Genomic DNA, 25,771 nt, shown 5'->3' with positions numbered 1-25,771 from the left:
TAAAATGTGTCTCATTAATTATTCTCTCTCTTTTCCACTTTCCAACACTAATAACAAAGGGTAATTTTGGAAGTTCATTTTAATTTAAGACAAATTTAATGCATTTTATCTAGTTTAACTACATTTCTTAAACTATGTGAATTTTTTTTTTGTTGCTTATAAATAGGACCGGAGGGAGTAATTGTTAGTAAATTAGTTAATTCACCAGGATTCGAACCCTGACCCTTCACCCTGCAAATCCCTTCATTCCCTTAGCTCACCAAGTGAGCTACCCTTCCCCCCAGCTCTGTTCCTATTTAACTATCCGAAAAAAATAAGAAACACACATATTAAAGAGCTTAATTAATATTGTTAATTTTGAGAAAAGTATTAGTTATTTTCCCATTTTATCCTATGTAATGTAATTTTATTTTTCCTCGTTCATTACTCCCACAAGGATAATATATGAAAAAACATCATTTAATGTTCTCTTGAAATGCTAAGTGGACAGTTATATATGAACAAATTATTTTCTTCAAAGTGAACAATTTTTTTTAAAGTCTTCAAAGTGGACAGTTAATAAGGAACATGGGTAGTAATAATGTTTCATGTCCTCTTTGTATCTTTTATTTTATTTGGTTTGGTTCTTTTGCCATTAAGACCAAAAGGATAAAAATTACACTAATTTTAAAATATTTGAAAAAAAAACATTTCCTAAGAAAAAAATATATTTAATCCTTTAATAATAAATGATAAAATGTCCTAATAGCAATTAGCAAGCCCCATCATTTCTGACTCAATATACAATTTCTTAAATTTTATCTCATTTTGAAAAAGAATATATTTTAAAAAAGAAAAGATAGTTCACACTTCACATTTTTTTTTAATTCAGATCCATCATGATTATATGAATCACTCCCTAATTATAAGATCATTTAGAGACATACTTAGTAAAATAAAGCTATTTAGAACGACATAATTTCAAAAGAAAGCAATGAAAGATAAACCCTTTAACTGCACGACATGCATGGCTCAATTAATTGCATATCCTTTAACACTATGTGTCTGACTTTTTCTCTCTAATTGCAATCTTCGATATATATATATATATATATATCAAACCATTGAATCTATTTTTAGTTGGTTTCATTTGAACTTGTGGCGTGCTAGATAGCTTTTTCCTACTCGAGCAAAGTCATTTGGCACGACACAAATTTAGATGAAACCAACAAAGAAATATCCAATAGAAGATTGCAATCAAAGTGAAAAAGTCGAACACATAGAGTTAAAGATATACAATTAACCGAAGCGTGCATGTCGTGTAGCCTTTTCCTACTTGGTGTCTCATAATATAAGACACCATTAAATTTCAAAAGTAAATATTTCCGTTTACCAAACATCTTTTCAAATGAATTCATACCGCCAAACAATACATAAACCTTGAGAACACCCTTTATTTCCTCATTTCCTTTTTTTATCACTTCACATCATATATTTCAATTATAATTTGTATATGCTCTCTTCTCATTTCTCTATACCAAAATGACCTACACAACCCATTATTCTTTCTTTAAAAATCAATACATTAATTACATATTTTCTTAATTACATGTTTTCTGACCCAAGAAAAGTAGTTCAGTTGGCAACGCAGGCGAGCTTTTGGATTCGATCCCCACACAATACACTTTAGGGAAGGGATGATGAATCTTAACTGTAACTAGATCCCGAATCTACCGACATACCAAGGATGGCCAGTACCCGACGTTTATAAAAAAAATTACATGTTTTGTGAGAAGAGGGTGTAGGTAGTAGTAATATTTTATCCAAATCAGGGTGATACTTATTTCTTAGCACTCAAGAATTCACTAGAACTCATCAAAGATCCATCTTTTAGTTTCTTTCAATCCACTGTTTTTTCCACCAAACCCACTTCAAAATGCACACTTCAAACCCACCTTCTTCCTCCGCCGCCACCGTCGACTCCGAGCCGTTCCTCCTCCGTAGCCGCCGCTTCCTCCGCAGCGCGCCGCCTCCTCCTCTCCGCACCGCCGCAAGGTACTTCCGGCAGGCTAGCGGGCGGCGGATGATGCTGCGGGAGCCGTCGGTCCGTGTCCGGGAGGCGGCGGCTGAGGAGGTGGAGGAGCGGCAGAGCGAGTGGGCGTACTCGAAGCCGGTGGTGGCGCTGGACCTGGCGTGGAACTTGGTGTTCCTTGCTATTGGGGCCACCGTGCTGGGTGTGAGCACCAAGGAGGAGCCATGCGTGCCCCTCAGGGTGTGGATTGTTGGGTACTTGTTGCAGGGTCTGCTTCACTCTGTGTGTGTTGTCTTTGAATTCAGAAGAAAAAGAAGAAGGGAATTAGGGGCTTCTTCTTCTTTTTCTTCTTCATCTGGTTTGGAGCATGATAGAAGATGGGAGAGTGCTGCTATTCAATGGAGTTATAGTTCTGAGAGTGATGGTTCTTCAGAGCAGCTTCTCCAGACTGAGGAAAACAGGTACACCTCTTTCAATTTCAATATTCTTGTTGTTTATCTCCTTTTTTTGTGTGGATGGTTAATTAGTTTGCATTTCTCTTCCTTTGTGTAGAAAATTAGTATAATTGGTGGAAACTTGTTAGCTGGGAAGGTAAAATTGTGAAAAGGCAACATTAGATGTCATTTTGAGTATGGGTACTTGATTTCCTGTTTCTATTTGTTACAACTTACAACCCATTTGATGGTGAACCCTTTGATTCATAGTAATTCTGAATCCTTGTGAAACTTCCTCTTAGTATTATTCTTTGTTATTTTCAAGATATATAATACATTTAGTAATTTACTTTTTCATTTCATGCTAACTTCATGAATAGTTAGGAGCAGTACCTTGATCGAGGATATAGCTTTAGAGCGTGTTTGGATAGAGGCCCAAGAGCCCTTATTGAAGCTTATTTACTAATAAAAGCACTGGGCTCCAATAAGTTCTCTTTGGTCTGCATACAAACGGGTTCTTAATCTCTGGTTTCATGGAATAAAAAATGAAGTTGGGTGTTGAAATATAATAATGCTGTGCATACTTTTGGTTTCTGGAAACATTACTCCAAGTCTATACAGTTTCCACCAACTGATAACAGCTGGTTACATCTTGTTTTCTTCTCGCTGGGCTCTAATTTTTCCCACCTACCTCCTTTATGTGAAGAGTTGTGTGCCTTGACGATGTGCAAGGAGCATATTTTGGGGCATGCTTGGTTAGAGTGATAGTGGATGGAAGAAGCAGAGAGGGTAGAAATGAAAATTGCCAGTTGTTGGTTTTGATAATTCAATATACGCATTGCATGTCTTGATACTATTGTCAATTTTCATTACTTCTCCCTTCTGCTCCTTCTGATTTGACCTCACCGCTTAATTATGCTGATAATTGAGAGTGTCTTGATGTGAGTGCAGTTTATGCTTTGGTATATTTAGCATTTAAGGTTGAGTATAGAAGCCTTACGGTTTTGACTTTATACCACAAGTTGATAAATTGTATTGTTCATTATTTTGTCAGCATCACGAAACACATTGAGTCTGCAAATACCATGCTTTCATTCATATGGTGGATTCTTGGGTTCTACTGGGTTACTGCTGGTGGCCAGAGTTTGACAAGGGATTCACCTCAGCTTTACTGGTTAGTTGGAACATAGGACAATAGCTATTGATTAATTTGTTCTCTTAAATCTTTATGCATTCATCCCGTATTATGCCTTGCCTAATATGTAACTCTCTTGTATGTTGTGTTCTGCAGGCTCTGTATTACGTTTCTTGCTTTCGATGTTGTGATTGTACTGATCTGTGCTGCTGTTGCATGTTTTATTGGCATTGCCGTCTGCTGTTGTCTACCGTGCATACTTGCTCTTTTGTATGCGATGGCGGATCAAGTACATAAGCTTTTCCCTTATTTTATTGTTTGTCCTAGAGGTTATTTTGAGATAATTGATATTTTGCACCTATATATTTCCAAGATATAATTGAATTTTGTAAACAAGTAGCCAGTGGTCAATATTGTCAGTCTGTAGCAATAGAGGCAAAATCCAATTTCCAATTGATGGTTGAAATTGATACATCTTGCTTGTGTATCTTTGAAACTTCAAATATATTAGCTGTAAAAAATAGTTTTTCTTTCAATTTTTTTCCATAGGAGATCTACAAAGAATTGTGGGCAATTCTTCCGAATTTTGAATTGGTATTTACTATATTTCTCACTTTGCACTGTGATTTGGTAATGGGGAAATACAGTCAACTCTGATGAAAGCATGCCAGTTAGAAAGAAAGTTCAATGCTTTCAGGCTTCAGCGGCATATTTAGGAGTATATCCATCCTGAACTATAGGTTTTTTGTTATTGCACTATGTATATTTTTATTTGTTGTTAGAATCCGTGCATTTTAAAGTTCATCCTAGTTTAACTCTTCTCTGTGATTTCATGCCAACTTTTATGCTATTGCTGGCCGATATTTTCATCGTCAACCAAAGTATGAAGTGTCTCCTCTTGAAGGTTTAAATTTGAAGTTCTTTTACTAACTGTTGAGAAGTCTCACATTGACTAGAGATATGACCAAGATAGCCCTTATATATGAGAAGACAATCCCCACCGCTTGAGCTAGTTTTTTGGGCTAGTGTTTAGTCCTCCTAAATTCTAATATGGTATCAGAGCCTATCCTATATCCATTTAGCGGAGACCACCCTCGTCTATGAGCCACCTGAAGATGTTCATTCCTGCATATTCTATGCTCTAGATGTCCAACCATGAGCGTGTGTTGAGACGTCCCGCATTGACTAGAGATATGGTTAAGATAACCCTTATATATGGGAAGACAATCCTCACCTCTTGAACTAGCTTTTGGGGTAGAGTCAAACCTCCCAAATTCTAATACAGTCTCTTAGAATATCTAGAGACTAGCTCATATTGTCTTGGTGATTTCTTAGGAATGGTTTTCATATTTCATGATTCATTTGTGTTATTTAATTAGTATCATGAATCTAGTGTAAGTACAAAAGCTGTTGTGTGTCATATTTTTGTAAACATCATTGCTCATCATATATCAATTATGTTCTATTTATTATTCAATTTTTGTGCCCTCTTTATCCTTCTCTACCTGAATTCCTATAATTTTAACTGATTCATTAACCATAGCTGAGTTCAAACATAATTTATTTGTAATTTTACCATTCCCGTTCTTGCAATTACACTTATCATAATCTTTTTTCAACTTTTGTCAGACTTAATTTAACCTTTTATGTGGGAACAGGAAGGGGCAACCGAGGAAGAAATCGACCAGTTGCCAAAATATAAGTTCAGAATGATAAAGGAATTTAAGAAAGAAGGCGATATCCAAGAATCTTCCAGTGGAGTAATGACAAAATGTGACAGTGATACAGCTGCTGAGCATGTTATTGCCTTAGAAGATGCAGTAAGTTCCTAACTTATTAAATAAGGATTATGTAATCTTAAAAAATGCTGTGCTTTGAAACACCATGTTTTTATCAGTATCTGCAATTATTCATGGCTTGGTCCTAAAGCCTAGGCTTATGAATCATTTCTAGGTGTGTTTTTGAAATTATGTGTGTTTAATGCCAATTGTGAAATGATCCATGAAACAGTTATTTAAATCCAGTTTCTACCTATAAGCTATGTAATTGTAGTAAGTGTATGTTTACAAATCCTTCTACAATTGATTCTAAAGCCATAATCAATTTTGGGGAGAAGCTTGTAAGTATCTTCTAGGTTCTATGATTGACTTTACTGAAAGAGAAGCTGATCCAAACATGCTAAATTCTTGTGCAAACTTTTCCTCATTTGATACCTTCAAAATCATATCTGAACAGTGGCATGGTAAACTATTGTTATGGATTGTACTTTTCACCTCTGCAAGTTGGGGACATATTACTTGTTTTATGCTTAGCATGCTGTGCGCCTGTGCCTACCATCGTGTATATTCTTATGCATGTTTGGGAATTCTACTATAATTGATTTTAAAGTCAAAATCAATTCTGGTAAGAAGTTTATCTGAGTAGCTTTTAGGTGCTAGAATTGATTCTAACGAAATAGAAGCTGACCCAATCGTGCACTCACTTTCCCAACTTTCCTACTGCAAAATTCAAATATGGTTAACAAATCCCGCTTCTGACATGAATGTTTGTGGTGAATAACAGGAATGCTGTATCTGCCTTTCTGCCTATGATGACGGTGTTGAACTCAGACAACTTCCTTGCAACCACCATTTTCATCGCACATGCATTGACAAATGGCTGCTAATCAATGCTACATGCCCTCTCTGCAAATTCAACATTTTGGAGACTGGAAACCTCCATCAAGAAGTTTGAACTCGTTACTTGTTGCATTGATTAGAAGAGCACAATCCTTTTCACAGCAACAACTCACTCTGTTGCAAGCAGCACTAGATTGGCATCATCCTTTTTTTCTGTGATCAGCAGTGTTTATTTCTCACCTAACCATATTGGGAACAGTTTGTTTCCATGAATATACATACATAAAGAATATGAGTCATCTCAGTTTAGCTCATAACATGACCATATATACACAATATCCTATTTTAGGGATCAGGTTTCTTGCATAAGTCCCACCTATTGTGTACAACTGTATATCTCTTAAAGTGTGACAATGTCATGTAGCTAGAGTGAAAATATCCCAATCCGTGTACAAATATTGTTATTGTAATCATTTTACTATTGCGAAATGTGAGTGCCATATTCAAATCGATCTCTCAGAAGTGTGATATAACCCGGCAAGAATAAGAAGAAAGTTGGTATTAATCAAGAATAGAAAACCATAAAGTTGCTGATTAATTCGAGAGTCCAAGCACCTCTCCCTAAATCCCAATCCCAATCCCAAATGGTCCAAAAAAGATGATGATACTCTCACCAGCACTCTTATTTATAGTATTCTCTTTCCCCCTCACCCTCTCTCTAACTAGTTAACTAACTCTCTCAACTAACTAAAACAGCCTCCAACTAACTAAACTAACTAAATTGCTAAATAACTATGGGTGTAATATTGCGTTTCAAACACGCATAAAAGAGCAAGTGTACTCGATCGCAAAAGTAATACAAGAATTGCGTCCTAGTAATTGAGCCAAGAGACTAAGGTATGAACGTCTAACTTCAGAGGGAACTCATTGTCTAGATTATCAAATCTGGGGTTTGTTGTGACCATGCAAGTAAAATAACTAAAGCAATAAAGCGGGATTAAAGAATCTGATAAAAGAAGTCTCGAAATTGCTAAGTAATCGAATCATATCCCCTCATATATGCTACCTAAGAATCTTATGTGAGTTAACTATACTTCTTAAATGCCAATAAGCTATCGGGCTATATCGAGGTACCTACCCAATGACATAACTTAGCCACAACCCATGCATGCGTGATTACTTGAATAAGAGTGAAAAACGGAGAAGATACTCGGGAGACGTTTGTACGCCTTTCTCTCTCTACGTTTGTTTTTCACTCTGAGTTTCTGAATGACGGCCACAACACCACAACCAGAGTCTCCAAATCCACCATTACGTGTAGCTGCAACAAAATCAAGCCTCAAAATTAGTGTCCAGATCCACCATTTTCTCTAGCTTACCACTAAATGAAGTATATGTTGATTTGTTTCACAGTGTGCGTCTTCGCCATTGTTGCAAGCTCAGATCTAGCTTTACATCAATCACAAAATACCTCTTCTCACTTGCGTGTGGCGTATTGATCTCAAAGGACAAAGGAGCGTTGTTGTCTTATTCTACTACCACCACCCACCACGACCATCACCCACCATCCTCCACCTCTACCGCATCCACCGTCGCAACGTCGCCATTAACGCCGCCTCCACCACGACTACTACAACTGCCACCACTACCACCATCATCACCATCACCACCACTACCGTCACCGCACAACCCTTCACACCACCACCACCTAATGTTATCAAACTTTATACCATCATAGTTTATACTACTAAACAACATACCAAACAACCCTAATATATCTTGTATGTTATTTTTTGTTGAATAGGAAAATAATATCTCTTATGACACTATCATATAAAGTAGAATATTCTAGAACATAGATCTAAATAACAAACTAGAAATAAACATAAAAATAATAATAACTAATTATAATAGATCTAATAACTTGATCCCCATAAAAAGTATAGCTATAGAAGCCCCGTTGAGGAAGCAACCCTCTAAGAATGAGAAAATTGGGAACGTTCCAAAATCTAGAAGAAGTTGAAGTTTCCAAAAGACTCCACGTTGAATGACTTGAATCCCACGAAACATAGCAACATTCATATTAGACACACCGCACGCCGCGGAAACTTCCACCGCACGCCATCGCTCACACGAGTCACGACCCAGCCGCCGCCGCTCCATCCACGACCCATCCCCTTCGTCGCCGGTCGCAAATCACCACTGCCGCAGCATCCCGTTTTTCTTCTCCTCAACACGCAGCGTTTCAGAACGCTCGAACAGGTTCGTAGTTCATCACTTCATTGTAGTCCGCATCGAATTTTGCAGTCCTTGTTTCTGTATACAATGGGAAGTGATGAAAATCTGAAGACATGGGTATCGGATAAATTGATGTCTGTACTGGGATATTCTCATCCCACAATTGTGCAATACATGATTGGATTATCCAAGCAAGCTTCTTCACCATCCGATTTGATGCGCAAACTAGTGAACTATAACTTGTCGTCAAGCGAAACTGGAGCTTTTGCTGAAGAAATTTTCTCGAGGGTTCCGCGTAGTTCATCCGGCTCGAATCAGTATTGGAAACAAGAGCGAGAAGCCGCAATGCTAGCCAGGAGGCAGAAGAGTTACACAATCTTGAAGGATGATGATGACAATGGTGATGATGTTGGTGGTGAAGATAGTGGTCAAGATAACCCTAGTAAGCTAGACAGTGGTAAAAAACGTTTCCGGAAGAAAACCGAAGTTCAAGATGATGATGAGGTGATTTCAAGTAAGGAAAGGAAGGGAGAGCGACGGGTTAAGAGAAGAGTTTCGATTTCCCCTGATGAAGAAGAAATATTGAAAGATCAAAGAGAGAAGGAGGAATTAGAGCAACACATGAGAGTAAGAGATAAAGCACGAACCAGGAAGTTGGCACGAAAGAAGGAACAAGAGGTGATTCGAAGAAGATCTCGAGTTGCGGAGCAGGATGGTATTCAATCTCTGAGGAAGGTGTCAAGGCAAGAATACTTGAGGAAGAGGGAGGAACAAAAATTAGAAGAGCTGAGAGATGATATAGAAGATGAGTGGTATCTATTTGAAGGTGAGAAGCTTACAGAAGCAGAATATCGTGAGCTGAGGTACAAGAAAGAGCTATATGAACTTTTGAAGAAGCGGATTGAGGAGGCTGACGATGTTGATGAGTATAGGATGCCAGAGGCTTATGATCAGGAAGGTGGTGTTAATCAGGAGAAGAGATTTTCTGTGGCTATGCAGCGTTACCGGGATCCAAATGCTGAGGGTAAGATGAATTCATTTGCAGAACAAGAGGCATGGGAGAAACATCAAATTGGTAAGGGAACGCTCCAGTATGGTTCAAAAAATAGAAGACAAGTCTCTGATGATTATCAGTTTGTGTTTGAGGACCAAATTGAATTTATCAAGGAATCGGTGATGGATGGAGATAAGTTTGATTATAAAGAGACAGAAGATTCACTTGAAAAGTCCAGAGCAAAGTCAGCTTTAGAGGCACTTGAGGAGGAGAGGAAAAAGTTACCAATTTACAGTTTTCGGGATGAATTGCTTCAATCCGTTCATGATCACCAGGTACTTGTAATTGTTGGTGAAACTGGTTCTGGAAAGACTACACAGATTCCCCAATATCTTCATGAAGCTGGCTACACAAAGCATGGAATGATTGCATGTACTCAGCCATGGCGTGTTGCTGCGATGAGTGTTGCTGCTCGAGTTTCTAAAGAAATGGGTGTTAAACTAGGACATGAGGTTGGTTACTCCATCCGTTTTGAGGATTGCACATCAGAGAAGACTATTCTGAAATATATGACAGATGGAATGTTGCTGAGGGAATTCCTTGGTGAGCCTGAGCTGGAAAGTTATAGTGTTCTGATGGTGGATGAGGCTCATGAAAGAACACTCTCAACTGATATTTTGTTTGGATTAGTAAAGGATATTTCTCGTCACCGGCCTGAACTTAGGTTGCTAATATCAAGTGCAACCCTTGATGCAGCAAAGTTCAGTGACTACTTTGATTCTGCTCCTATATTCAAAATTCCAGGGAGAAGGTATCCTGTTGAAATAAACTTTACCAAAGCACCAGAAGCTGACTACTTAGATGCAGCTATTGTCACATCACTTCAAATTCATGTCAATCACCCTCCTGGAGATATTTTGATATTCCTTACTGGTCAAGATGAAATTGAAACTGCTGAAGAAATCTTGAAACATCGCACTAGATGCTTGGGGGCTAAAATTGCGGAATTGATAATATGCCCCATATATGGCAACCTACCAACTGAACTACAAGCTAAAATATTTGAACCCACTCCTGAAGGGGCGCGAAAGGTTGTCCTTGCTACCAATATTGCAGAAACGTCATTAACAATTGATGGGATCAAGTATGTCATTGATCCAGGATTCTGTAAGATGAAAAGTTATAATCCAAGAACTGGTATGGAGTCTTTGTCAATAACTCCCATCTCAAAGGCTTCAGCAAATCAAAGAGCTGGTCGTTCCGGAAGAACAGGTCCTGGAAAGTGCTTCCGGTTATACACTGCGTACAATTTTCAAAATGATATGGATGATAACACTGTACCCGAAATACAGCGAACTAACCTTGCAAATGTGGTTTTGACTTTAAAAAGTCTTGGAATTGATAACTTGTTAAAGTTTGATTTTATGGATCCTCCACCAGCTGAGGCCTTATTGAAAGCCATCGAACTTCTATTTGCTTTAAGTGCGTTAAATAGAGTTGGTGAGTTAACTAAGGTAGGTAGACGGATGGCAGAGTTCCCACTTGATCCTATGTTGTCAAAAATGATTGTTGCTTCAGAAAAGTACCAGTGTTCAGATGATATCATTTCCGTTGCTGCCCTGCTTTCTGTTGGCAACTCAATATTTTACCGCCCAAAGGGTAAACAAGTACATGCTGACAATGCGAGGATGAATTTTCACACAGGAAATGTCGGAGACCATATTGCATTGCTAAGAATGTACAATTCATGGAAGGAGATTGATAGGACCTCAGACACAGAATAAGAAAATGCAGAGTAAGAAAACAGTGATAACCGAGAGCTTTATTGAATGATCAAAAGTGGATTACAAAAGGAATGGAGTTTTTGCCCTTCAATTCCTTACTCAGAGCTAGGCTCCGTAGAGGAAGTTACAACTTCCTCATCATTCTCACTAATTACAATATCAAAAGATCCTCTCCACATTTCCTTCCTATTCCTTATATTCAGCAACTAATCTTGCCAGCTCTCCTTTGCATTTGTCCTTTTCTTTAACTAACTTGGTCAGCAATCCCCTTCTTGCCCCTTCTAGAATAAACCTGAAAGATTCTGGGTCTCTTTGTCTTAGTATGAATTAATTCCTCACCTGGCTTAGCCTTAACACCTCGGGTCCTATCAATACCCCCTCCTTCAACTGCAACCTTGTCCTCAAGGTTGAAAGTTGGAAATTGACTTTGCATCATAATGACCTCCTCCCAAGTAGCCTCCTCTGCAGACTTGCCCTGCCAATGTACCAGCACTTGTTTGACTTCCTCATCGTGCTTCTTGATCACTCTTGTTGCTAGCACTGCTAAAGGTTCATAAGTCCCCATTTGGTCCTCTTCCAAAAGCTCTGGCAGCTCCTCCTCCTCATGGTAATCTCCTACTGCCCTTTTGAGCAAAGATACATGGAAAACCGGGTGTACCCTTGATCCAGCTGGAAGTTTCAGTTTGTATGCAACCGCTCCAATGCATTCCACAATGGGATAAGGCCCATAATACCTTGCCGCAAGTTTAGCATTGATTCTAGTTACCACAGAGTTTTGTCTATGGGCTCTCAACTTGACAAAAACCCACTCCCCCACAGTGAAGCTCAAGTCTCTCCTCTTCCTATTAGCAAAAGACTTCATTTTCTCCTGGGCACGAAGCAATTGGCTCCGCAATTGACGTAGAGCTTCATCTCTGTCAATCAAGTCTCTTTGAACAGCTTCTACCTTGGTCTCTCCTTGCAACCAACGAGTTATTTTAGGAGGGGCCCTACCATACACCACCTCAAATGGTGTTTTCCCAGTAGAAACATGGAAATTAGTATTGAACCAATGCTCAGCCCAGTGAACCCAAGATACCCATGTCTTTGGCTGATCACAAATGAAGCAACGGAGATAGGTTTCAAGACACCTATTGACCACCTCGGTCTGCCCATCCGACTCAGGATGATAGGCTGAACTCATTTTGAGTTGGGTACCTTGCAATTTAAACAACTCCCTCCAAAAACAGCTCATGAAAATTGGATCACGATCACTAACAATGGAGACCGGAATGCCATGTAACTTCACAACCTCTTTGCAGAAAATCTCAGCTACGCTTCGAGCTGTATAGGGATGTTTGAGAGGAATAAAATGTGCATATTTGGACAACCGATCAACCACAACAAGGATGGCATCATACCCCTTTGATTTGGGCAGTCCCGTGATAAAATCCAAAGAGATTTCCTCCCAAATCTGCTCCGGAATGGGAAGAGGCTGCAATAATCCCCCGGGAGCAGTGGCCAGATACTTTTGTCGTTGACAAACATCACAATTCCTGATATACTCTTGGATAGTCACTTTCATCCCACTCCAATACACATTGGCAGCTATGCGTCGGTAAGTCTTGGTAAATCCAGAGTGTCCTCCGAGAGGAGAGGAGTGAAACTCCGCAAGAAGAGTAGGGATGAGTAGAGAGGATTGGGGAATCACTAACCTGCCTCCATAGAGCAAAACCCCTTGTTTAAAGACATAACCAGGTCTGGAATTATGATCATCCTGGAGCTGTCTGATGATGTCTTGAAGCTTTGGGTCCTGACTTACTTCTCTTTGAATTTGCTGGTACTGTTCCCACAAGGGAAATGACACAACTTGACCAAATTCTGCTCCTTCATGCACCCTGGACAGGGCATCGGCACCTTTGTTCAATTTGCCTTGCTTATATACGATTTCAAAATCATAGCCCAATAATTTCGCAGCCCAATTTTGCTGTTCTGCAGTGACTATCCTCTGCTGCATCAATTGCTTAAGGCTTTTCTGATCCGTGGAAACAATGAACTTCCTACCAATTAAATAGGGTCTCCAATGTTGAATAGAGAGAACCACCGCCATAAGTTCTTTCTCATAAGCAGATTTGGATAAATTCTTCACACCCAAGGCTTTGCTGAAGAATGCTATGGGCCTTTTCTCTTGCATCAAAATTGCCCCTATGCCCACTCCGGACGCGTCACACTCAATGACAAATCCTTTTGAAAAATCTGGAAGGGATAGCACAGGGGCGGTAGTTAATCTCTTTTTTAATTCCTCAAACGCAGCTTGAGCCTCCTCTCCCCATTTGAAATTGTCTTTCTTGGTCTGCTCCGTCAAAGGCCTAGCTATCTTCCCATAGTCTCTTATGAATTTCCGATAATAGCCGGTGAGACCTAAGAAACCCCTGATCCCCTTCACATTTCTGGGAATTGGCCACTGCAACACACTCTGAACCTTGCTGGGGTCGACTGCCACCCCTTGTGCACTAATCAAATGCCCCAAATAGTCAATAGCTTGCTGGCCAAATGAGCATTTTTTCTTATTAGCTACCAACTGATGTTGCTGCAGCAAACGAAGAACTTCACACACGTGCTCCATATGCCTCTCCCATCCTTGGCTGTAAATCAAGATATCGTCAAAGAAGACAAGGACACATTTTCTTAGTAGAGGGCGAAAGACATCATTCATAAGACTTTGAAAGGTAGAAGGAGCATTCATGAGACCAAAGGGCATTACTAGATACTCGTAATGACCCTCATGTGTGCGAAAAGCTGTTTTCTCAATGTCCTCTTCCCTAACCCGAACTTGATGATAACCAGATTTTAGATCCAATTTACTGAAAAAGTTGGCCCCATGAAGCTCATCTAGCAGCTCTTCAATGACGGGAATAGGGAATTTGTCGGGGATCGTCGCCTTGTTAAGGGCTCTATAATCTACACACATTCTCCAAGAGTTATCCTTCTTTTTCACAAGGATAACAGGACTGGAGAAAGAGCTAGTACTATGCCTGATTACTCCAGCATTAAGAAGTTCCTGGACCTGTTTTTCAATTTCGTTTTTGTGGTGGTGTGAGTACCTATAAGGTCTCACATTCACTGCTTCATGACCCTCCCTAAGATTAATAGAGTGCTCCTTGTTTCTTCTTGGAGGAAGACCATTAGGCTCCTTAAAAATGCCCTCAAATTGTTGTAACACCCTAGTAAGCTCTGCTTGTTGTTCTGGTGATAGTTTGGTCTCTTCCTTCGTTGCCCCTGTTGTTTTTCCCCAAACAGCCTGTGAATTTTGATGCTCTGTTCTGGACAACAGGCTCTGTAAGGCCACAAACGGCTCTTTCTCTCCATCCATCCCTTGTAAGGTAACCCATTTCTTGTTATGCCAGAAACTCAGAGTTTGCCTCTTCCAGTTAATAATCATGTCTCCCAATGATTTCAGCCAAGCCATTCCTAGTACGATGTCAATGCCTCCAAGGTCAAAAAGGTGTAACTTAGGAGTCATCTCCACCTCTCCAATGTTCACCTTCAAGCTGTGTGCAATGCCCCGGGACTGGTCACGAGTACCATTGCCCAATTTGATGCTCATGGGAGGGGTATTCTCAAATGGCCACGCCATGCGTTGAACGAGCTGCCGAGACACAAAGTCGTGGGTTGCACCACAATCGACGAGAATCAGTACCGGAATACCCTCAACCTGGCCTTGGAGTTTGACGGTTCTATGGTCCTCTTTGGCAATATGATCGAGGCTTACGATGCTGAGCTCCGCGTCATCGTCGTCGCTGGAATCGTGCACCTCCACCGCGAGCTCTTTGGCCTCAGCCTCATCACCGTCTTCCTCTTCCATCACAAGGATCTTGAGGTGTTTGTCCGGACATTGATGCATGGGATGAAAAGGCCCTCCGCACTTAAAGCATAGGCGTTTCTGCCTCCTCTCCATCATCTCTTTGTAAGAGAGGTGAGTGAAGCCCCTGTCTCTGTACCCAGCTCGCTTCCTCTCCATTGTGTTGTTCCTCTCGGGCCTTGACCCGGTTTCCCTGGTTGGGCTTGGCCCAACGGCCTCTTTTTCCCTAGCCTTTACCATAACCCAGTCGGATCCACCCTTACCCGCTCCAGCTGAACCGGATCTGGTTGACCCGTATGTATTTTTCGACCCGGAAGTCCAGCCCGGCCCACTTCCTCGGGTCTCCTTCTCCACAGCCCTTGTCACCTGTAACAGTTTAGTGCGGCTCATATCTCCCATGGTTGCTAAGCTACGAACCTTCCCCCTTACCTCTGTTCTCAACCCATGAAGAAAGTAGCCTAGGAATTGCTTGTCTGGGAGTTTCGGAATCTGGGCTATGAGGTATTCAAATTCAGTGATATATTCGTCCACTGTGCCTCCTTGTTTCAGCTCCGATAGTTGCTCGTAGATGTCCCCGTCACCATGGCCTCCATACCTCCCAAGCAGTGCTTCCTTCAACCCATTCCATGTTAACCCCTCTTCTTCCCCGATCAACGAATTGAAAAAGTGGATCGTGGGACCCTCCATGCTCAACTGTGCGAGCTTCACCTTGACCTCTGGTTCCGTCTCGTGCACCGAAAAGTAAACCTCCGCGCGAGAGATCCATCCCGCTGGATCGTCGCCGGTGAAAGCTGGAAGCTCTACCTTCTTCCAAACGTGGCGGTAGTCTGCCAGTGACTCCTCACTCATCGATCTGGATCTCGTGGGTTTTGGACTACCCTTCTCCGTCGCCGATGTCCGTTCCGGAGTCGACTTCTCGCCTCCGCCCGAGCTCCCATCGTCAGCCACCGCTTTGCTCAAAACACGCTCAAGCATTGCAAGCAGGCTTGCGTGGTTTTCTTTCACGGTGGATTGCACATCTGCAAGAGTAGTTCGAACCACCGAGATTTCGTTCTCCAACGCGTCAACCTTAGCATCCATCTGGTTCCTCTTTTTCGGTGGCATTCACTGGTCTCACTCGTAAAGATCCGGCAGGTCGGACCAATTGATAGGACCTCAGACACAGAATAAGAAAATGCAGAGTAAGAAAACAGTGATAACCGAGAGCTTTATTGAATGATCAAAAGTGGATTACAAAAGGAATGGAGTTTTTGCCCTTCAATTCCTTACTCAGAGCTAGGCTCCGTAGAGGAAGTTACAACTTCCTCATCATTCTCACTAATTACAATATCAAAAGATCCTCTCCACATTTCCTTCCTATTCCTTATATTCAGCAACTAATCTTGCCAGCTCTCCTTTGCATTTGTCCTTTTCTTTAACTAACTTGGTCAGCAATCCCCTTCTTGCCCCTTCTAGAATAAACCTGAAAGATTCTGGGTCTCTTTGTCTTAGTATGAATTAATTCCTCACCTGGCTTAGCCTTAACACCTCGGGTCCTATCAGAGAACAATTATTCAAGACAATGGTGTTATGAGAATTATATACAGGTAAGAAGTATGAAACAGGCTAGGGATATCCGTGATCAACTTGCAGGTTTGTTAGAGAGGGTTGGCATCAAACTCACTTCAAATCCTAACGATTTAAACGCCATCAGGAAATCCATAACATCTGGGTTTTTCCCACACTCTGCACAACTGCAAAAGAATGGATCATATCGGACTGTAAAACTTCAACAGAATGTTCGCATACATCCTAGTTCTGGGGTGGCACAGGTTTTTCCTAGATGGGTTGTATACTATGAATTAGTACTCACAACAAAGGAGTACATGAGACAGGTCACAGAAATAAAGCCAGAGTGGTTGGTGGAGCTAGCCCCCCACTATTACCAGCTTAAAGATGTTGAAGACTCTACTTCCAAGAAAATTCCTGTGGACAAGGACGTGCAAAATAGATCTTCGAAGATGATTTGGGAGGAGGAGGGAAAAAATGTGGCCCCTTGAACTTGGAAGAAGGTGCACAGTAATATTTTTTTTGTCAGTTCATTTAGCCTTGGCTCTAGTAACACTATTGCATGTTTCACTTGTGCCCCTGGTGTGAGTGGCACCACTACAAGTGATTTGAGTTTTTTTTATTTTCAATATTTTGATTGACATGTTGCAACTATTTTTTGTTTGGTGAGCTTGACGTTTTTATTTTCCTTTGAATTTTGGTTTAGTTGATCTGACTTTCTTTGAGTTACTAGTAATTTGTTTTGCCCCCTACTTGTGGCAGTGATTCCATCCTCCATTCAGTGAGAAAAATTTCCCTAAGTGTTGGCAGAACTCCTTTTAATTTAATATGCATGTGTTCATTCTCTTAATGAATTTGGTAATTGAAAATTTCTAGTTCTCTCATGATGGAGTGAGTGATGCAGTCTGCTAAAGATCCAGAAAATAAATACTCAAAGGGAAAAGAAATTCAAAGCCTATTATTTATTCCCTAGGTTTTTATTGTTTTCATTTAACTCCTATTCATTTGTTTTAGTTGATGGAAATTTGACTCAGTGTATATTTTCTGGGGATTTCTTTGATTATGCAAGTTTGGCAATTTGGATTGTTTCTGCATTTGTGCTATTTAGTTGTGAGCTCTCTTGATATAAATTGGTGTTCTGTGTTCCTATAAGGATCGACTGGTTAACCAAATTCCTGAATCATCCATTCATGATTTTGCTTTCTATTTGGTTGTCTTTAAAGAGATGAAACATTGCAATCGTGGATTACTATTTAGTATTTACTCACCTTAAGTTGTGGCAATATTACTCTCTATTACATTTTATTTAGTTATTTTCTTCATATTAAATCACCAGCGGCAGTGGTGATTTGCAGTTTTTTTTATCACATTACTCTAGAGAGGCCGAGAGCCTACGACAGTTGAAAATCATCCATAGCATGGCTGTTGATTGTTCTTCCTCATATTATTATTTTCTATTTATAGAGTATGTTTGTTTCTTTTAGATTCTGCAATGTATGTGGTGACATTATTCTCGGAAGTTCACTCAAACAATTAGAGGGATCCAGATCATAAGTGCATGTTTCCAAATGGTTATGAGATTCTTGGGCTTTTGGAAGATTCCTTTCAGGTTAGTAAATGAGCGCATCTTTATTGGTCAGGTACAACCGTACAGGTGTACATCTGATTAAATCCTTTAATCACCTTTTGCGTTGTGTATCTAGCTCGTTAACTTCTTCTTCTTGTGTTGTTTTAGGTTCCTTAGCCCACTTTTTGCAGTCCCTAATGTAATTTTTACAGGCCTTATAATTGGAATCCATGACAATTAAACCTAGAAAGAAAGAAAGAAAAGGATATTGAAAATAAACAAATGAATAAAAACAACGTTTTACCTGTTGTTTAGAAAATCATTACTAAGCACAGTAAGAAAGGCAGCAACTGTTATCAATATCAAGTTAGCAACAAGTGCTAGAAGTTACCAATATACTAACTCTTGCAACTGCCATGTATAAACTGTAGCAGGAATAAATGTAAGCTGAAAGGTGGGGGAGTTATATAACCTGAAAGTATTATATGGGTAAATTTCATATTTATTATTCCATTTAATTTCTTGAATTTTGGTCCAAAATGCGTTTATTTGTCTTGTGTGCTCCTGATTATTCTTTGGAATGCACAGGCTACACGACTCAATTTTGTAGTTTAGATCTCAAGTTTGGATTGAGGTAAGTCTCCAGGAATTTTTTCAAAATCCATGCTTCATAATTAGATATAACACACACACACACACACTCTAATTGAAAATACAAAATTTAATTCTTTTCATATAGTAATAGTTTATTCCTTTTCGTTATCAACTGAGCTGTTACTGTCAGTGCCACTTGCAGAATTATTAGCTACATAAGTGATTTGTTTTACTTCTTTTTATTTTATATAATTTTTTTAAGTACTAGATATAGAAGAGAGAGTACATGATAGAAGAAATCAAGAATTTTTTTTTTTACCAAAAAGAATAGAAACTAAAAATAGAAGTAAACAATATTTGAAAAAGAAAATATATATGCATTAAATGCTTCGAATTTGTTAGCATATATCTAGGAAATGCATAGTGCAGACCCTGAGATGGCTTGTTGGCATGCCATGGCTTCTCGATCACATCATTCACATGCATAATGTCGGAGCTTGAGTTGGTTATGGTTAGTGGCTGTTCATGGTTGGACTTATGTGTTGATTGGGAGTGGGGACGAAAGTCATGACTTGCTGGTTTGAGTATGGTGAGGAAAAGATTTTGATAGAAAAGCAAGGAAATTGAAGGATTAGTTTGTTTGGTTGTGATGCTTTTGGTTGTTGATGAGAGGCACGTGGCCTCTTTTCCTTCTCGCACTGTAAGTATTTATAAGTCCCTCTGATTTGGATCCTTTGAAAATGAATTGCACTACACTTTAGAGGATCAAATACAATACATAGTTATAACGTACAACTATGGATTAGAAAAGGGGTTGTTAAGATTGTGAAAAATAGAAGTACATGATGTGCAATGAATTATGAAGTTGTTAAAGTTTGTCTATTTGATAATCAACCTGAAGAATGAAGATTGATTTGCTTGATTTCTTCTATTTCTTGTTTTCAATAGTTTATTCTTGCGGATGCTACTGGATTTTCTGTGAGTGGAGACATTGATGTCCACTCTATACTTGGAGCCTATTTTCCCTCATCCCATCATAGTATTGCCCCATAACATCTTGGAAGTCTGAAAATTTCCTTTTTGATACCTGTGGTGAAGATGACTGGGATGAATTCCTATCAATGAAGAAGTACTTTATTGATGAAAAACTGAATGCCAATACAAGGGAAAATTAAGAGCAAATGCTCCCAGCTATGGAGAGATGTTCTTCAAGCCCTTAAGATGCAACCAAATAGAATACCCACATAAGCCCCCAACAATCCCCATCCTTCCCTACTCTATTTTCTCTCTATTCTAACTAGCTTTTTCCTCTTTTGCCCCTTACTCATATTCCCACCTTAGGCTTACGGGAATAGACCTTTCCCCACTTATAACTAACAATTGGTTGGGATTTTGGATCACTAAGCCCATCAATATTGCCCTCTTTCGTTGTTGCCTTGTCCTCAAGGCACAAACTCAGGAATTGGACGTGGCTGAAGCTCTCTTCCTCCCAAATTCATGAATTATACTACCCTCTTCTGTTCTCTGAGAAGATCCAACTCAGATTTGTATTGAGATGTTCGGTTCTCGCTGTCATACTAAAGATAACTCTTATCCTCCATTCCTACAGATTGGAGAAGTCCTTGAAATGCAGAGGTATAGCTCTGATCATTGACTTGATTTATATGTCACTGTTTTTCCATTATGTTCCAAGATCATAGTCTTCTTCTTCCAATCGGATTTGACTTCCCCCAAGGTCACTAACCACTCCATTCCCAAGATTAAAGCTATATCCTTTGCTTTCCTATCATGATGTTCATCCCCATACACCTTCCCTGGGATAGACATTTGCTGCCATTACCAAGTTTAACGCCAAATTCCCTAGTCTTGGTAACTGGCAAGCCCAAGGAAGTCACTATTTGGTCACAAAGTTATGGCTAGCTCCACTATCGATCAATAACCAAATAGGGAATCCGAGCAAGTATCCTTCTAGTTTCATTGTCTTGGACAAGGCTAATTCTCTGTTTCAAATAAAATTCAATTCAACCAATTGACATACCATTTCCCACTCGGTCGATTCTTCAAGTTCCTCCTCTCAACTCTGTCATCTACACATAAAAGCAATCGCGACTGCTTATTAGGGCATTGATGAGTGGACTATAATGTTACCCACATTTGAACACAACACTTTGCTTCGACAGTCGACACTCCATAAGTTCCTAATATGATAAATGCCTTGTGCTCCATATGGTTGCCCTCCAATTCTTTTTTCAGGAACGTTTTCCTTTTTCTGATATTCTGCACGTTAGAGGCCTGCTCCGAATTCAACTTAATGGTTGAAATCCTTGTTTGCCTAATTCTTGGAATGTTGGAGTGAGCATTATGGCGAACAGCAACCGTTCCTCGCTGTGTTTGTTTTGAGCAACATAACCTAGCTTCCTCTCCACCAAGCGTGCTATAGATATCAATTTGTATCGATTAAACCGTTCTAGTATTAGACTCTCCAAATGAATATCTTCCTCGAGAGTCGAGACCACCAAGTATCAATCCCATGTATTGATCATCGGGCATGGGTGGAATTTGAACAATCAATGATTCAAACTCTTCAATGTATTCATCCATTTTTCCTGTCTGTAAATTCAATTGAGTAAAAGCGATCGAAGAGGGCGAGCTCAAGCTTCTCCCACATCAATTGTGGATTCGACTCCTTCAGAACTTTGAACCAGTGCCAAGTACCTTGTACAGCAAAATAAACTTCGGCATGCGAAACCAAACCCACTGGATCTCATCTCATTTCAGTTTTTAATAAAAGAATGCTGTGTGATAGACTGATAGCCCCATGTTTATCTTTTGTTTTTAATTTCTTGTGATTTTAATAATTAGAAATTCAATTTTGTATGATGTTAAAATGAATGATGGAAATTATTGTAATGCTGTGTTGCGTGTTTTCATTGCTTTTGAAGCATTGATTCTTTTTTAATTTCACAATATTGATGCCTGTTTCTTTTGCCAAAAGCACTGCATTGCATCTTCTTTTTGGATTTGTTTTGAATTTTCTTAAGTTAGCTAACTGATATATTTGTAGGTGATGTTAAAGTATTTGATTACAAGGTGCATACTTTTATTTTCACATGGTAGATTTGTTTGAATTGATTGTATTGGGCTTGTTGCTCTCTCCTCTGATGGTCTTCCCTGCTCCAACACGTAGTATCATTCTTGCTTCTCTGTCTTTGCTTTAATGTTTTATAGTTCTATACATGTATGTAGTGTAGGTCAAATACATGTTTAGTACAATAGTTGTTCTAGAACAACTTTTAAATGATATGAAAAACAATTTAGTATTTTTCAAATGTTGTTAATAATCATGTTATCAAATAAGAATTGACAACATATTTTCAAATGTTGATATGAAATAATGTTGTTAAAATGTTTTAACGACGTAGGGTATACTGCATTGTCCGGATAGTTTAGGAGAAGTGACAGAAATTGTGTCTTATGTAGGCTTCAGTTTCTATTTTTGGTGACAGGTTGCTTCTGATTTAATTTGTATTATTCTTGGTTTCATGTTGTCTAATTTGATCAGGATCAGACGAATGTATCTTTAGCAAATGAAAGCACAAGTTCATTTGATGTGGCGAATACCATTTCATTTATGTACCGTAGTGCCAAATGCCCAAATGGTATAATCTGGTTTATTTTTGTTTTAACTCTTGTTAATGGTTCACTGTATGATCTTTTTGTGTTCACGTTTTATTTAGTTTAAAAATAATAATAAATCACCAATCTATCTTGTTCCGGTATGGAACCACAGACTAAGGCTAACCAATTTAGAGAGTAAGCGAAAGTAAACAAAGCGAGTAAAAATGCGTGAAATGATAGGATCCTGCCGCTTGGGCGGTTCTCTTTTATTTATAGCTTGGGTTTTGGTCCGGCTGGACCATGGGTTGCCCGGCCCATTTGATACATAAGTTTTAGTCAGCCCAATTGCTTCGTCTCTACCAGACCACAAGCCCTCAAGACACTAACTAAGACTTTGTATAAGGCGAAAGTGTCTTTGATAAGCCCTCAGCTATTTACATCACATAAAATGTCAATAAAGGCGTGCAAATTTAAATACTTATAAATCTTAACAAAACACCTAATGAACATCATCTTTGCGTGTTGAATCAACTTGTCACATCCACTCAGCTGTCACTTCATATGCCCTTACCGTGGCAGATTTCGAAATCATTATTGCTTTACCTGCTTTAAATTCATCAAGTAGATCTTCTGCATATTTTTGGGAACTTGATACTACAATACTATCATATATATTAAAATTCCACTAACACAATCATCAAAGCTGCAATAAATGTAATAAAGTGTTATAAATTTAAACGAAAAATCATACCTCCTTAAACGAAAAAAAACATACCTCCTCCTGAAACGCACCTAGTCTTGAAACGTTACGTCCTTAGACTATAATACCCCTCACCACTTCTCCCTTAACGAATCACATCCCTTCAAATTCAAAAAATTTCAGGCCAACGTATCCCTCTGGTCCAAGCGTCAGAACTTTTGCCTCGAACACAGCCCACTCGTGAGGACACGCGTCCGTTCGCTCACCATTTAATTCACCCTTTCATCTTCACTCCTTTGTCTATATAAAGTCCAAAATTTCTACCCCTTTTCCACACTTCATTTCTCCATATTCTTATTCTCCCTCTTACCATAGCTAACAAAGATTCAAACTTTCAGTCATTCCTGTTAAGCTCACAAAACGTTTACCATTTTCCAACCACATTTAGTGACACCATCTCCAGAAAGCATTCAAGTCTTCACCTTTCCTAGGTAAATCCTTCTTCCCTTTTCCTTCTGCATATTTTACTACTTTACATGAACATTGTGCATTTTCAAACCCAGAAACTTGAACTTTCTTCAACCCAGAAACTTATTATAAATCTTAAACTCTCTTCAACCCAGAAACTCATTATAAATCTCTTGCATGCTCGGTCCTACAACTTAACCCAACTCCTACCCTCATCTTACTGTTCTAAAATTTTTACTTTCAGGATTCCTTCTGAAAAAATGGCTGCCAAACGAACACGTAGGGAAACTTCGCCACTTAATGTTCAAACCACTGCAGACTCTTTATGGGTTTCTAGTAAAATCAAAAAACAGTTTTCTAAAATCAATTCCCCAAAAGCCGTCCTAGATTTAGTTACCAAATATAACTTTAGAAAAGATGGCCTAGATGCCCACCTAGATATACTTCCCTGTTCCCCTGACGAACCATGTTGCTTTGGACAACCAGACAGCCAAGGGCGAAACTTCACTTACCTCTTTGAAAACCTCTTTTCCGATTTAAAGTACGAACTCCCATTCTCTGATTTCACCTGTTCTATTCTGACCCTGCTTAATGTAGCCCCTACCCAACTTCATGGTAATGCGTGGGCTTACCTGAAAGCCTTTGAAGTCCTCTGCTTAACCTTAGGCATCACACCTACTAGCAACAAATTCTTTTATTTTTTTGAAACCTGTGGGCGCAACGTTAGGGGCGAATATGTTTCGCTCGCTACAGCTAGAGGCTTGGGGCTGTTTACCCTTTTCAAAAGTCATTACAAACATTTCAAAGGAAAGTTTTTCAAACTCCGTGAGTCTGATCGGTGTAAAGATATATTCTACTTCAATGATGGAAGCCCTCGATTCCCTTTTTATTGGACGAACCAATATGAGGTAATCATCAAAATTCCTGATGACGCATTGACTCCTGAGGAACTAGTTGATTGCCGATTTCTGTCAAACCTAGGATTAAACCTTAATGACTTTATGACCGCCCTTTCTAAAAATCAAGTGGGTGTCTACATTGGTAAGGCAACCTAACCTACATTTTCTTTTCCTGCCTCACCTTATGTTTGTTGGTATTTTAATGTTCCTCATTTGTTGCAGGCAAAATGGCTCGCCTATCAGAGGAAGACATCCTTCGTTTCCGTCGTGAACAACAAGCCGCACGAGAAAAAAGGAATCCCTCCAAGTCGATCGCTGATCAAGACACTAGCCATTCCGGCACCGAAACGGGTCGCCCAACTAAGAAGAAGAAGAAGAACGAAGATCCGGCTTCTGCCAAAAGCAAAATCATCAACCAAACTTCTTTGGAACAATTCATGGGCAAAAGCGGTGCTCTTGAGGCGAACAAAGGATGTTCATCAAGCGGTCCGCCCCCTTGCTGGAAGAATTTATTGAAGGAATTTGAAGAATTGTCCTCAACTGAAGTGACTTCACTGTGGGACTCGAAGATTGACTTCAACTCTCTCGTGGAAACGAACTTAGTGTTTGAGGCGGACCGAGAAAAGATGAGAAAGATTGGTCTGAAAGAAGCCTGTCAAGCCATGATGACTAAAGGTTTAGAGATTGCTGCCATCTCCAAAATGATCGACTTAGAATCTGCTGGATTTGACGGTCTTGCCAACGCCAAACTCATTGAAGAAAAGGAAAAAGAGATTGAAAAGATGAAGGCTACAATGAAGTTGTTGGACAAATCCAACAAAGCCAATGAGAAAAAGGCCGCTGATTTGGCATTGGAAGTTGCCAATTTAAAGAAGACTGCTGAGGAGAACAAAGCTTCCGCTCAAGCGTTAAGCGGAGAGAATGAAAAAATAAGGGCTGATCTCGCGCAACTGACTACAGTGCACAACCAAACTCTGAATGAGAATTCTAAGATGACAACGGAGATTACTGAACTAAAATGTTCCGTCTTGGATCAATTCGAAGCTGGCTTCGCCAAAGCACTGAATCAAATTTCCTTCCTCAATCCTGACCTGGCGATTAACTTGGAGGGTTCAAACCCTTATGCTCGTATCGTGAACGGTAAACTAATCAGCCCGGATAACGCGGATGGGGAAGGAAATGAAGAAGAAGAAGAAGAAGAAGAAGAAGAAGAAGAAGAAGAAGAAGAAGAAGCAGAACAAGAGGAAGAAAAGAATGAAGAGGAAAATGTCAACACCAAAGAAGGAGAAGGAGAAAACCACTAGCTGCAAGTCTTGCTTCTT

General features: G+C 39.6%; 2 protein-coding genes across 2 annotated transcripts; both read left to right on the top strand.

Moving 5' to 3' along the window:
* The first annotated feature begins 1,813 nt into the window (after nucleotides 1-1,813).
* LOC130728188 (E3 ubiquitin-protein ligase At1g63170-like) lies at nucleotides 1,814-6,710 on the top strand. The gene is made up of 5 exons (XM_057579556.1): nucleotides 1,814-2,472; nucleotides 3,500-3,619; nucleotides 3,737-3,869; nucleotides 5,239-5,400; nucleotides 6,143-6,710. Exons 1-5 carry the CDS (start codon nucleotides 1,916-1,918, stop codon nucleotides 6,311-6,313), a joined length of 1,143 nt encoding a protein of 380 aa, XP_057435539.1. The 5' UTR covers nucleotides 1,814-1,915; the 3' UTR covers nucleotides 6,314-6,710.
* Nucleotides 6,711-8,235: 1,525 nt separating this feature from the next.
* On the top strand, nucleotides 8,236-22,341 carry LOC130728186 (pre-mRNA-splicing factor ATP-dependent RNA helicase DEAH1-like). Its single transcript, XM_057579554.1, has 5 exons — nucleotides 8,236-11,183; nucleotides 16,596-17,106; nucleotides 18,088-18,212; nucleotides 18,605-18,659; nucleotides 18,759-22,341. Exons 1-2 carry the CDS (start codon nucleotides 8,524-8,526, stop codon nucleotides 17,092-17,094), a joined length of 3,159 nt encoding a protein of 1,052 aa, XP_057435537.1. The 5' UTR covers nucleotides 8,236-8,523; the 3' UTR covers nucleotides 17,095-17,106; nucleotides 18,088-18,212; nucleotides 18,605-18,659; nucleotides 18,759-22,341.
* Nucleotides 22,342-25,771: the final 3,430 nt, after the last annotated feature.

Source organism: Lotus japonicus, chromosome 1, assembly GCF_012489685.1.
Source record: "Lotus japonicus ecotype B-129 chromosome 1, LjGifu_v1.2".
In the NCBI taxonomy this organism is placed as follows: Eukaryota; Viridiplantae; Streptophyta; class Magnoliopsida; order Fabales; family Fabaceae; genus Lotus; species Lotus japonicus.
This window is presented reverse-complemented; position numbering and strand designations above follow the sequence as displayed.

Bases quoted from the DNA above. Each gene is read 5' to 3' on its own strand.
- LOC130728186 (XM_057579554.1), top strand. From the start codon at position 8,524: ATGGGAAGTGATGAAAATCTGAAGACATGGGTATCGGATAAATTGATG. The intron at 11,184-16,595 runs GGAGATTGATAG...TCGGGTCCTATC, and splicing joins AGAATGTACAATTCATGGAA to AGAGAACAATTATTCAAGAC.
- LOC130728188 (XM_057579556.1), top strand. From the start codon at position 1,916: ATGCACACTTCAAACCCACCTTCTTCCTCCGCCGCCACCGTCGACTCC. The intron at 3,870-5,238 runs GTACATAAGCTT...ATGTGGGAACAG, and splicing joins TGTATGCGATGGCGGATCAA to GAAGGGGCAACCGAGGAAGA. The intron at 5,401-6,142 runs GTAAGTTCCTAA...GGTGAATAACAG, and splicing joins TTATTGCCTTAGAAGATGCA to GAATGCTGTATCTGCCTTTC.